General features: G+C 41.8%; 1 protein-coding gene across 2 annotated transcripts in view; it reads left to right on the plus strand.

The window, feature by feature from the left end:
* Positions 1 to 8,449, plus strand: part of LOC123997592 (protein eva-1 homolog B-like) — a 72,787-nt gene extending 64,338 nt beyond the window's left edge. For both annotated transcript variants that reach the window (XM_046301986.1, XM_046301985.1), the window contains 3 exons: positions 3,999 to 4,154; positions 6,375 to 6,474; positions 6,673 to 8,449. In XM_046301986.1, coding sequence (XP_046157942.1) covers positions 6,408 to 6,474; positions 6,673 to 7,109 — 504 coding nt within the window. In that variant the 5' untranslated portion in view covers positions 3,999 to 4,154; positions 6,375 to 6,407 and the 3' untranslated portion in view covers positions 7,110 to 8,449. The remainder of the gene's footprint in view (positions 1 to 3,998; positions 4,155 to 6,374; positions 6,475 to 6,672) is intronic.
* The last annotated feature ends 5,604 nt before the right edge of the window (positions 8,450 to 14,053 follow it).

Consider the following 14,053-nt stretch of genomic DNA (forward strand, 5'->3'; position numbering starts at 1 on the left):
GCCTGTCTTTCTCAGGGAGAGGGTCATGGCTAGAAGGGATACAGCTTCTGTTTAATTAACATCAAAAGTTTTTTGGGGGTGGGGCATTTTTCCTAACCCTAACCCTTTTCTTAACCTTAATATAAATATCCTAACCTGCTACGTATATTCTCCTAACCTGCTGCATATGTTCTAACCTGATGCAAAAAAAATCTAAATGACAAAAGCCGTATCCCTTCTAGTCAAATCCCAGAGGGAGCTTGAACTTGAAGTTCAGGCTTTTCTGGACTTGGATGCTGTCCTGCCTTGGTTGGTGGTCAGGGGATCTTGGTTGGCTGGGTTTAGGCTAGAGAAAGCCTGTGAGAACATACAGTGCCGTGATTGAAGCCACATGGTAACTCTTTTCCAGAAATCTGTTGAAATAGGAAAGGTATGGAAAAATAGATATTGCTGTGATACAACTTCAGTTTATGAGCATCTAGGGAATTGCCATTAACCTGCTTTTCTGCTACTTACAGAATCTCACATCATGGCTTTCGGTGAAAAATGGAAGAAAAAAAAGTCAATCAAAGCAGTAGCTCTACAGGCTGCACAATTCTAGCATACAGTTATTCACGTTGCAAAAGTCAAGTGGAGTAAATTGAGCTTAGAACTGCCTCCATGTGCTAAAAACAATGAATAAATTACTCCTCAGTGGTCCATTTGATCCCATGGATCATTAATCACAGACAGATTTTCTCCCTCAGTAGCAGAAATAAAAATATAAGAAACAAGGATCATTTTAATTAACATTGTCAGGGGCAAAGTTGATGAATGCTATAAAATTGTCCTCACTTTACACTCAAACTCAAAGTGACACCAGCTCTCTCTCTGATCTCCCATGCCAGAGTTGTTGTATAATAGGCTATATCTGTGCATAGAAACAACAGAATGTGATTCAATTCAAATCTGGGCTTTTCAACTCACTGAAGACCTATGCCAGGCAAACCACAGAAAGAGCATCCATTGTGCCAGGGAAAAATTACAGCAGCACAGACATTCTAGGTATCAAAAATATCCCTATCCCTCTGTGGTTCAAAGTGCATCATTATCATGAGGAAGCAGGTGTACTCGCTCCCTTGTGGGATTTGTATTTTTTCATGCAGTTTCTCATTGTTATTCAATGATAGCTACACTCCCTGGATAAATTCCTACTCATGGGTTGTTAATGTGATTTCTCAGACGCGGCAGAGGAGTACTATGGTTAGATACTTTATGAATGGTTTATAGTGTACATGTATCTAGGGAAAAGGTCTTCTGTTTGGTAATAGGAGCGAAAAGTCTTGCCTCTGAGGTTGGTCCCTGTCACTATGTGGCTAGTCAATCATTTAGGAACTATCTTTATCTAGAGAGACGGCATAATCAGCTTCTCCCCACAAGACAATAACAGCATGATTAGCTCAGACAATCAGACAATGTTATCCTTCACTTTAAAGGCCCACTTTAAAACTATCATGTTGACTTTGTGGACAGTCAGTCATTGTTTCCATACCTCCATCTATGAATTCAATTTTTTTTAAACATTTCTTTTACCCAGCTTTATAGCAAACCAAGTGGCGGGGCTGCCGTTTAAGGATTGGGAGTTAAGGGCATTTGTCTGGACAAGGTTCCGGACTGACAGTACAACCGGATGTAAGGGGGGAAATTCGGTAGGAAAGGAAAAGCTATTGTGCTCTTCTGCAGGATGATAAGAACAAAAATATCACAACTTAACGGACAGGGTTTTCCTTAATTTGGTTCCTCTGTCCTCCCAACCAAAGCAAACAATTGTCAGTCAGAAATAGAGAATGAAATCTTCCCAGGCCTCACAACACCACATGATGTTTACCTCAGCATCAGTCTCAGCACTATTTGCCTTACAGTTATTTGAGACTTGGATGAACTTTTCATTGTTTTTGTATCTTGACATGGTGTCAAGATACACTCTTAAGTACACACTGATTGGCTTCAATGTGAAGTCATTGGTTGACTGATGCTGCCCACCATGTGACTGGGGACACAGGAAGTGGATTGTGTGTTCAAATTGTTTGACCTGAGGATATGAGGTCAGTTAGGATTGAATGGCAGGCATTATTTGGTAACATGCGAGGTGACGTAATCTATGATTGAGGCCTTCAAAGCTGAAGCCTTCTCACACAACATTAGCTTAGAGTGTGCCTCCATTTATTTTCCAGTACCATAAAGGGTCTTTGGCATGTAGGTGTAGGAAAACCCTCTTTGGTTTTATGTCAATTTTTTTGTAGTGGCATAATGATCCAGTTAGCATTTGAACCCCTTTAGAGGCTCTTGAAGGGAGTAATATGCCAGAACATTTTCAGCACAGCATTCAAGGTCCCCAAAACTGCAGAAACACTGAAACATATGTGAACAGTGTTTTTCTCTCCAGCAGTGAAGGGGCATGGCAACATCTGCTATTGAATAGAAAATTAAGTCACTTGGAGAACATGACTGAAATTTGAGTCATGGGATTGAGGGAGGTGGAGAGCACGTCTGTTCATAATTTATTCCTCAGGGCAAAACAAAAACAAAACAAAACAACAGGCCCAGGTTAATTATTGTTGAGATTGGCTTTAAACGAGTCTCCGGTTGTCTTTAACCACCCTTCTCAGATGCCTGAGTTTTGACTAATTCCATTCTGGTGCATTCCACTGTGAGAAAAGAGCAGTTAGGCCCAGTTAGCAGTCCAATCATTAGCCATGACCTTGAAAAACTGGTGAAATCACTCGGACCTTACACTTTATTACCTAAGGTCTTTAGACAGTATCCTATGCGGGTACTGTCTGCTTTGCCTAGATGATGCATTGTTTCAAATAGCTCAGCAAGGATCAGGCCAATGTGGCCTGGTCCAAGATCTGTTTTTGTTTGGCAATTACAATGACTGTAGTTGGCTATACATACAACACAAACAGATCTGGGACCAGGCTAGAGGAATGATGTGCTGGGGGAAAGTTGACCTTGTCTGTTCAAACACAAGTTGTAGTAATTGAAAAGGAAGGAAGTAAAAACAGGAAGAGTGTGCGGATGGAACCCGCTTCTGTGGTCCAAAACAAAAGGCTCACTGACCATATGACTCTGTGGCCTGGAGTGGAGAGATGCTGTCATGGCGACTGTTCCCTGGGTCCCTGCTAGCCCCGAACACTCTCTCGGCCCAGCATTAGTGTACATAGGGTCTGGCAAGAGTCAGCAAGATCAAAATCTGCACTGGGAAGCAAAGAGGCCCTGCTAAACCAACTCAAACTGGCACTGGGCTTTTTCCTCTCAACACATAAACGGTTTGTGAAAAATGTTTGAATGTACGGTCCTCTTTCCCCACCTGGCATTTAAAGAGCTGCTCATATTCTGTGAGATATACGGTGGCTGTCAGGTTTATAGACTAGGATTTCTACTTCTTGGAGACAAAGTGCTCTGAGGATATTGCAGTGGTTTGATGTGTCAGAGATGGGATGAGACTTAAGTTTCTGTGTTAAACTGTTTCCAGGGAAACATCAGCCTGTGACTTTATCAGAGATATTTTATATACTTTCATTCATTGTAAGCAGCTTTGACTTCACTTCAAACATATCAGTGCTTAGGAATACACACAAAAACCTAGTGAGAGTTCAATCTTTGTCATGTTACAAACACCATGGACAAATCCCCCACCAAAAAATGCCTCTTCCTCCTTGCACATCATGTATTGTTGTGTACCCTCCATACATGAACAAGTGCAGTGTTTCAGTGTTTACTTACATGCCTTTTGAACATATGCGTATGTAAATTGTATTTATGCAGTATGCACTGTGTATGTATGCGTTTGTGTATCGAAATATGAACTTTTGTACTACTGAAAGCAAAGCCTGTATTTTGTCTGCTGCCAGACTGTGTATCCCTCGGCAACAGCAAAAGGCCCGTCATTGTTTGCATTGCCAACGCCTCAGTGAGTTTGGATCTGATGTAGGCTGACGGCTGTGTGAGTGTCTGTGTGTTTGTTCTTGTCTCAGGGCGGCCAAATGAACTGTTCGGCCTGAGGAGCGAAGAAGGGCACGGGCGTAGATCCAGAGAGACAGAGAGAGAGGGTAGCTCAATCATTCAGCAAACCTCTCCACTTCCATCATGAGCTGGGACTGAATTAGTTACCACTACAGCTTCATTTTATGGTAAGGTTTATGATACAATACAAGGTGTACATATGTCTGTGCTTCTTATTGCATATCTTTATATCTTAGAGAAAGAGAATTGTGCTTTTTTTTAAAGAGTCAGGCATGTGCAATACATATGGTTGACCAATGTTTTTGTTGCATTTTTCAAGCCTTGCTGCATTAACAAATGAGCGTGATAACAACAGTATAATATCATCGGGATTCACATTAGTGTAAAATCCATAGACTGAAGAGATCAGCCAACAATGTTGAGGTGACAGAACAAAAACAGGTGGCCTGTGCCATTTTTGATGTCAATGATCTGTAGGCTATGAGAATATCATGCCATGTGCTATGACTTAGCTTGTTGTGAGCAATTCCACGGGTTAGTGCTCTATGTGACTGTGCTAGAGTCAGCCATCTTGTCCTACTTGAACAACATGTTTGTTCCCCTGGGTGCCATAACACAGAACACGTGTAGAATGAAAGGGATCGAAGGCTAATGCTAACACATTGAAGGGTTCAGGGAGACTCGTATTGGCTGGGCCTCTGTGTCACTATCTATAGCATATTGGTTTTCCTGTGTCATGTGACTTCCATGTACCATGTGAGGATGTCATCAAGGCGGGTCGGGGGGAGAACAATAGTGGAGCGGACGAGAAAAGGGCAGAGTCAGCAGGAAAGGGCTATGACAAGGGTTGAGGGTGAAGGGAGGGGGTTGCACAGGAAATGCAGGAGAGACCCAGCAGGGCCTTGTGGATAGAGTGTTCCATATGGGAGAATCCACCCAGCCTCTCACTCTGATTGGAAACAGTCTCTCTCTCTCTCTCTCTCTCTCTCTCTCTCTCTCTCTCTCTCTCTCTCTCTCTCTCTCTCTCTCTCTCTCTCTCTCTCTCTCTCTCTCTCTCTCTCTCTCGCTCTCTCTCGCTCTCTCTCGCTCTCTCTCGCTCTCTCTCTCAAAAGCACAGGGGCTTGCCTTTATAGCCTAGCCTATGTAATTGACAGAAAATAAAAACAGACCACATAGGAAAAGAAGCAGGACCAGGCGTCATACTTTTGTTGTGTGGCGAGGCGTGGCGCCGCAAGGTTCTCTGTGAGGGAAACTTGAGACTTCCTGGGGAGTCTGAGGTGAGGGAGTGATGACCGGGCCATCGAGGGCCTGCAGGAACACAATGGAGCCAAACAGAGCGTCAGGAAACGCTGAGGAAAAGACTCAGACGACCAGAAAGCGCCACCAGGGATAAGCCCAGTGGCCAAAACTTAAACCAATTAAATTACTTGTCTAAACTCAATCATTCACATTTGGTTCTGCTCTCCAGGCAGAGCTGGAGAGCAGAGCCAAAGAAGGAAAACCCAGTGACTCTGTTTCAGTCAGGGACAGTAAAAGTGTGACTAAAATACATAGTTAAACAATAGCAACAACACAGGTCTTCCAGGTATTCACCTATTTGTGTCAGTCAGGGAAATTGAAAGGGTGAACTAAACAGGTACTGTAAAAACAACACAGAGGGCCTTAGGCCTTGCCCCCATTGATCCAGGAGGCTCGTTGGAGGAAGTGCTGTTCATTGGCTTCTGAGGAGACAGTTGACCCCTGGACCCTCACTGTAGAGCCCTGTCACGGCTCACAGGCAGGACCATGTTCCAAATGCGTCATGATCCCAGTTTGCGCGGTTGGTATTTGAGGACGAATAAGTGGAGCTTTTGTTTGCCACAGTTGGACCAGTTCGGCCTGGTCCTCACCCACCCAAAGACATATGTGACCGACTGGCTCAATTCGGTCTTATGTAGAAAAATGTAGTATATCATCCACTACAGTTGAGGAACAATGTGAAAGAAATTCTCCTTTGAAAGCTGATAAACTTGTAATAACACTTTTGAGAAAATGTCTCTATGGAGATATTCTGTGGTCAGTGCGTTTGGCGCGATAGCAAATAAGAAAACATCTAGTGTGGCACTAGAGGCACTCGTAAAACACTTTAACTACATTTTAAAGGGGAGAGGAATTATAGGGGTTTGTGGTAGCAGAAGTGTTTCGGTGGGGTGCATGAGGGTAGCATGTGTCTTTTGGCCAAGTCTCGTTGTGTCAGTTTGTTTGTTGTGGAACTTTCTGTGGTACACAATGGGAATAACTGAATTCATGCATACATTACTGCATACAGTACTTGGCATTGCATGCATGGCATTGAAGTTGAGATCGCAAGGAATTCTGATGCAGAGGGTGGTGTTTATTTATTCTAGGTGTAAGCAAAGGCTACTGGACATATCGTCAGCATGGACGCAAAGAGGAAAGAGATGGACCTCCTGAGCAACAGCATAGCTGCCTATGCACACATCAAAGGTCAATCAATCAATCACTTTAACATCAGCAGTTCTCACATTGCTTTTAAAGTACCACAAAATGAATCAATGAAACAAAATCACCAATGTGCCAGTCATAACAATATTGATTTAGGCTACTAGCACAATGCCTTTTTGACATATTGTGTGGTTTTGTTATACTAGGTGAAATTACCAGTTATCTTTTTCTGTCCTGTAGAGAACCCAGAGAGCTTTGGGCTGTACTTTGTGATTGGGGTTTGTTTTGGGCTGGTCCTCACCCTCTGCCTCCTGGTCATCCGGATCTCCTGCAAGCCCCGCACCAACATCCCGGCCTCCACGCCCGAGAAGAAACACCTGAAGGACTTCAGTGAGGACGAATGTGATGAAGATAGCGAGGATGAGGATGAGGAAGAGGAGGGTGACGTTGAAGCACCTGCCCCCATGCCCACCACAGAGATTCCCATTGGCAACCACCACAACCACAGCCAATCGGACGGGACACTGAGCGTTAACGTGTTCACGTCGGCCGAGGAGCTAGAGCGGGCACAGCGATTGGAGGAGAGGGAGCGAATCATACGGGAGATCTGGAGGAATGGGCAGCCTGATATCCTGGGTTCAGGAACAGGCACTATAGGTCGGGTGCACTACTACTAACGTCCAGTACTACTGGGCCACTGAATGGACATACTATATAGAACTATGGTGCAATGGAATCAGGGGGTACACTGTGGTCCACACCCGCCAAAGACAGATTCCCATGAGGGGTGTCACTCATGCTGTTGTATACAGACAGGTCACAAGTGGCGTGCTACTTCGATCTGGGGTGTATTCAGTGATGTGAAATCTTATGAATGTTGCAGATAGAAATATAATGAATAGAGCTGACAAAATTCACTATTCTACCTGAAAGACAAACATATCTGTTCTGCACGATAAGTTTCTATCTGAACATTCTGTAACATGACATCCCTCTGAACAGGCCCTTGAAGTGTAAGTTTTGACTCTAACACTATGTGATAGTGGTGTGCTGTGTGAATGTATTTCCCCATCAACATTTGTCACCTACTACCACTGCCATAATACCACAAGGCACCTTTGAGACCAGTTCTGCTGCTTTGTGATTTAGGCATGTGAATGGGAACATTTATCATAATTGGAGTCTACAGTGTAGAGAGATGCCCAAATAAAGTATTGCCATTAGAAAAACACAAAGGGAGTAAGGAAGGACCTATACAGCCATTGACAAATAGCCAGAGATACTGTAGGGAGTAGGGACCAAGTATTTTGCAATGAGAGGTCACTTTCTTTTGTTTGCTATGGGGCCATGTTTCCCTCAACACTGGTGAGTTTACAGTGGGACAGTGAGCTGTTTGTCACCATGAGCTGTTTGTCATTATATTAGGAAATTATCCTCAATGCCTTAGAGTGGTCCTGGAACCTTCTGTGAGAAAATAGCTTTGCCTAAGTAAGAAAATAGAAATAGATTCGGTGAGACCATTTTTCACCTGATGTCAAGTAAATTTGGAATTGGACTGCTCAATTTGCTCAGTTTAAGAACACAGTTTTAGGCTGTATTCAGAACCAATTACACTAGGGGAAATTAAGTAATTAAAGTGTGAAACTCAAAAGGCCTTGTGGTTGTTTCTGTTACACTTAATGTCTTTCAGACAAACAATGCTCTTTATTAAAATGTTCCTAGACTATGTATTTTGGATATACTGTACAATATAAAGATTGTCTAGGGCTGAAATTGAACAACTGAAAAACCTCAGTTGAACCATTTAATTACAATGGATTGTAAGGTCACTCATAGTGAATTGTTATTCTTAATCAATTGCTCCCATGTGTGCCTTGAAATGTTAAATAGATATGATTTTTATAGTACAATACCTTGAAAACTTGTTTACTAAATGTTTTGGCAAAACCCAGTGGTCTATCTAAATGAAATAAAGTCTTATTTTATTGTTGGAAATAAAACACAGGACAAAAGGATATTTGATTGCCAACAGAATCATGTTGAATGTTGATGAATAACACAAGCTGCATATGTATCTTGGGTATGATCATTATCCAGTTTGGTTCTCTTGGGCTTTAGCTGTACAGGTTATTCAAATTATCAAAAAACTTCTTAGTGCTATGCATCCCATCAGCGGGACACCCGTTGACAATTTCGGGTGAAATTGGAGGGTGCGCAATTCAAATAAATCATCTTAAAATTCTGGATATTAAACATTTAGGTACATACAAGTGTCGCATATAGGTTAACAGCCTAAATTCTTGTTAATCTAACTGCATTGTCTGATTTACAATAGGCTTTACAGCAAAGCATGCCATTCGATTGTTTGTGGACGGCGCCCCACATCAACGTATTTTTCAACCAGCACAGGCTTTATAAAATCACAAATAGCGATTAAATCACATACTTTTTGAAAATCTTCCTCTGATTTGCAATCCAAAGGGTCCTGACTACAACACGCATGGTCGTTGTGTTAGATAAAATCCTTCTTTGTATCCCAAAAAAGTATGTTTAGTTGGCGCCATCAATTTGAGTTCAACATGCAGGAATTCAAAAAAGCTACCACTAAACTTTGTTAAACCAACTAAATATAATTATCAGTGTACCAACTGGGCACAGACATCAATTCGACATATATTCCACGTTGGTTCAACGTAATGTGATTGAAATTACATTTAACCAATGCAGTCATTTATATTGATTACTGCATTGTTGGGTTTACAGCTTGCAAGAAAGGCATTTCACTGTACTTGTGCAGGTGACATTAAAACTTGAAACTTGAAACAACATAGATTCAACCAGTGTGTGTTCAGTAGATATGTCTTCTATCCATTCGACTTTTTGACCAACCTAGCAGCCAGAAGCCTTAGTACTGGAGTCTGACTGTGCTCGACACCCATGCATAAAGAGGCCAGGCTAACGTTGCGAGGGGGAAGGCATTGCTTGTGGAGGAAACCAGCCAAGAACTTCTGTAACATGTCTTAAACCTCCTCGAAGTACACAATGTGCTGGAAGAGCAGACAGGGTAGCAGGTTTGCCTTGGCGAGGTTTTCTCTTTTGAGGTCAGGGCTAAACCCTTATGTGGTCCGGGCCGTAGCTACATATAATGACACCGGGGTCTGGACCTCTGGAATTTTTTCGAATTAGAATGAATAATAATTGGGGTCTCAACTTGCTGTTGAGAGTTATAGAATAATAGACAAGGTGCAATTTCAAAACTTTGTTGTGCGTCAGCAGTTTTCCTGTTTTTATATGTCACTCACTGACAGTAACTCAATTAGCCAATATCAATTACAAAAAAGTAGATTGGTAAATTAGTATAGTTAGTCTAGCCAGCTATCTAAACTTGAAGCAATCATGTTCAAATTACCGAAGGGGCACGAAGGGCACGTCCCCAGGTGCCCTGACCTCCAGAGGGCCCACATTGTTTTTGTAAGTCACTCTCACTCAGATATCATATTAAGGGCTGGATTCAATCAGTATCGCAGAATTATTGCAGAAAATCTGCGTTCAAATGTTAAGGTAATATCCAACAGAGCTGACCGATTGAGCTCTCCGTAACTGCGGGAACATTGCCTTAACATGGCCAGACTAAGTCATTAGTCTGGCTGACACCAAACTCGAACTCCTCCTGACTTCAGAGTCTGGAAAGGCTCTTTTGTTGTTGTCAGCAGGATGCATCGATAATGAAAGGGGCTGTGCTTCTATACTGATTGGTGCACCTCTGTGTCTTCCTCACTCAAACACCCACATGGACAGCCACTGAGGGGCACCCTCTTCCCAAACCAACTACTTTTGCTGGCTTTTCTATTCCAATGATTTTATTTTTTATTTTTTGTGATCGCTTACTGTGTAGTAGGCCTAGAGGTCAAAATCAATGAAATGAATATATCTTAATATAGTAATTCAGCTAAACTCCATCCAATATAAGCAACTACTTCAGAATATTAACAAATAGGCTTAAGCTATATGATGGAGTGGCCCAAAGGTCAGTATATCAAAAACAAATACTGCTTGAACTTCAATAAGCACGTTCCATCAAATTCCTGCCCAGAAATTCATCTAATTTCAACCTCATAACTTGACCTTTAACCTTCAATAATTTACAATGACACAGGTCATTATTTTCATCTGCAATGTGCCCACGTGAACTAAAAAAGGAACAATCACAGACAAAATTGCCACCTTTAAACCCCTTTATTCGTGAAATTTTGACATAATTTCAAGATGATGACCATCTAACTCCTCTTGACATGACACAGGTGAAACAGACAGAGGGGAAAGTTTTTACCATCTATGGTCTGAACCCAAGCTAGGGGGATGTTACGTTAGCTTTACTGGGGGGGAGGAGAGCCTTGGTCTGGTCAACCACGTTCTGGAAGACCTGCTCCATCTGGTCCTGGAAGTCATCAGTATCTTGTCGACCAGGGCCATTAACTGGGCCTGCAGGTTGTCAGCCAGAGGACTGAACTAGGCCTGGATGTTGTCAGTAATGGGGTGGCAGTAGACCTGCTTCTCGAGTTCACTGATGAAGGGCTTCTTCTGCTCCTGGATCTTCTCAGCATGCTCCTAGATCTTCTCAGCATGCTCCTAGATCTTCTCAGCATGCTCCTGGATCTTCTCAGCATGCTCCTGGATCTTCTCAGCATGCTCCTGGATCTTGTCGGTCAGAGGCTTGATCGCAGCCTTACCTTCTGCCATGTAACCCGTATGGGGAGAGTGACACAGTTCGTGAGCCATTTTCCAAAAGCTGTAGGCCCATGGAGCAAGCTAGCTTTATAGCGGACTCTATGGTACTGATGTGAAAACTGACATGTTGATTAAAATGTAATATCCTTGTCGGTTACAATGCTATGTATAAATGAATAGCAATATAATTTGAATGAGTACTTATTTAGAATGACTTGATATCTTACTGTGGCTTATACAAGTAAACTGAAATTCCAATTCAATAATTGAAAAGGGGCATCTATTGTCAATGAGTTCTCAATAAACTGAAAATCAGACACTATTTTTGCCAAACGTTTTAGAATTTGTGGATATTAAATTCAAATTACTTCCTGAAGTCATTGAGTTTAATTTGAATTGACCCCAACCCTGGTGTAAAACCTCTTCTAAAGAGCTAGAAGCGTTACAGTGTCCGCAACAGAAATGGAAAGGTAATTTCCAATGAATGTCGTCTGGTGAAGCGAGAACATTGCCTTTAAATTTCAATCACACTGTAAAGCTGAAATTCCACGATGCGTAATGAATAGAGCCGTTAGTCTATATTACACGGCTATTGAACACACATTTCTTAGAAAAAGACGGATAGTAACACGACTAACAATGTCTTTTCTACTTTTCAGACCAGACATTCCCTTAGAACAGTAATGGAGAGTGGGGTAAGCTGAGCCAAAGGGGTCAGTTGAGCCATCTTGGTTTCTCGGAAACCATACACAAAATGTATAATTTGACCAAACATTTAGGAACAGGTCATAATTCCATGGAGAGGGTTCATGATGCTTGTATCTAAACCAAAGTAGATAATTGTAAAATTGTTCTATACATCAGTTGGGACCTATATAAGCTCCAATATGAGCTCCTAAATCTAGCATACAAGTGCATCCTTGTATCTGTGTGGGCTAATGTAGCCAGAGTGTTTGCCTTGGGGTAAGTTGAGACAATGGCAATGGGGTAACTTGAGCCAATGGTTGTGCCAATGGCAAGTTGAGCAATATCCTGAAATATATGTAGATATCTTTGTTAGAAAGAATACTATAAATCAAATGAGAGGGTATGAATGAGAGGGTATGTCAGTACATTACAGAACATTAAATTAGATTAAATAGTATGGCAATTAAACTGGAAATATATGAAAGTTATTCAGTACAATTTTCACAGTCCAATGTTGATCATCGAAGACACTGAGGTATTTATTTTCATTGAATAAGGCCTTAAATGCTTAATGTATAATCGAGTGTCACACCATATAAAGGGTGGCAGAATGGTCATGCCACAATTTGCAAAGTACCAAATGTGCAGACCTGTTATATCATCACCCTTACTATATATAGTAACATTTGCTTGTAAATGATTTGTGACGCATCTACGTAGGGCTTCATCAAGCTGAATAAGTTATTGTGTGACTAAATGTGAGTCAATTGCTATTTTCTTTCCATCTGACATGTTATCAATCTCAGTAGTAGTAATTGAGTTGAGTTGAGAATAGAGGTTCTTCACAGCAAATCTTCCCAGCAGACAATTTCTGGTTACATTCTTATTCCCAGAACATTAGCAGTTTTGAGAATGTTAAAATGACAACGTTTGACAGAGGTTCCCGGGGACGATCCCATGACATAGCTATAACGTTTTCCCCATTAATGTCTCTGACGTTGTAGTTGTTAACTGTTTGCTGGGTTTGACTCATACCGATTATACGACTGTGAAGAAAAACACATGGACAAAAAAAAAATCAATGAATGAGACAAAGAGGAGTTTCAAAACGCTAAGATGAGGAAACTCCAACCAGGATGGACCACACAGAGAACCACAACGCTGCGGGAAAGTTTCTGACTCGCACACCGAGAGGATCTGAACGTCGTAGAAAGGGTAAAACAACAACAGCAGCACACGCGCTCTATTCCTCCCCAATGTAACGGGTTAACCCCTTCATGTTCGTCACCGAACCACAGACGATTCTATAGACTAGCATAATCGGGCAATTTTGCAATTGAGAATCAAATCAAAATGACACAAACCATACATCTCTGGAGTTCCATTGTTTCCTTGGAAACATACTCCCTACCTCGTTTCCTGGAGGTAAGCACAGATCTATAAGTGATTGGATAGGTGGAAGCAAGGTTACCACCCTATTAGTTTCACCAATGTAACCAAGTCAGATCTGTGAGGGGGGGGGGTAGGTGTATCCACATGAGTAGGTGTATCCACATTTTTGACTGGCACTGTACATACAGCACATACATATAAATACACGTACATACACTACGGTTCAAAAGTTTGGGGTCACTTAGAAATGTCCTTGTTTTTGAAAGAAAAGCAAATGTTTTGTCCATTAAAATAGCATTAAATAGAGCAGAAATACAGTGTAGACTATGTTAATGTTGTAAATGACTATTGTAGCTGGAAACAAACGTCTCACAAGTCGTCAACTGGCAGCTTCATTAAATAGTACCCACCAAACACCAGTCTCAAAGTCAAGCGTAAAGAGGCGACGCCAGGATGCTGGCCTTCTAGGCAGAGTTGCAAAGAAAAAGCCATATCTCAGACTGGCCAATAAAAATAAAATCATGGCAAAAGAACACAGACACTGGAGTCTGCAAAGGCCAGCATCCAGGAAATGTTGAGGCTGGTGTTTTGCATATCTTAATGAAGCTGTCAGTTGAGGACTTGTGAGGCATCTGTTTCTCAAACTAGACAGTCTAATGTACTTGTCCTCTTGCTCAGTTGTGCACCGGGCCCTCCCACTCCTCTTTCTTTTCTGGTTAGAGTCAATTTGCGCTGTTCTGTGAAAGAAGTAGTACACGTTGTACGAAATCTTCAGTTTCTTGGCAATTTTTTTCTTGGAATAGCCTTCATTTCT

Source organism: Oncorhynchus gorbuscha, linkage group LG15, assembly GCF_021184085.1.
Source record: "Oncorhynchus gorbuscha isolate QuinsamMale2020 ecotype Even-year linkage group LG15, OgorEven_v1.0, whole genome shotgun sequence".
In the NCBI taxonomy this organism is placed as follows: Eukaryota; Metazoa; Chordata; class Actinopteri; order Salmoniformes; family Salmonidae; genus Oncorhynchus; species Oncorhynchus gorbuscha.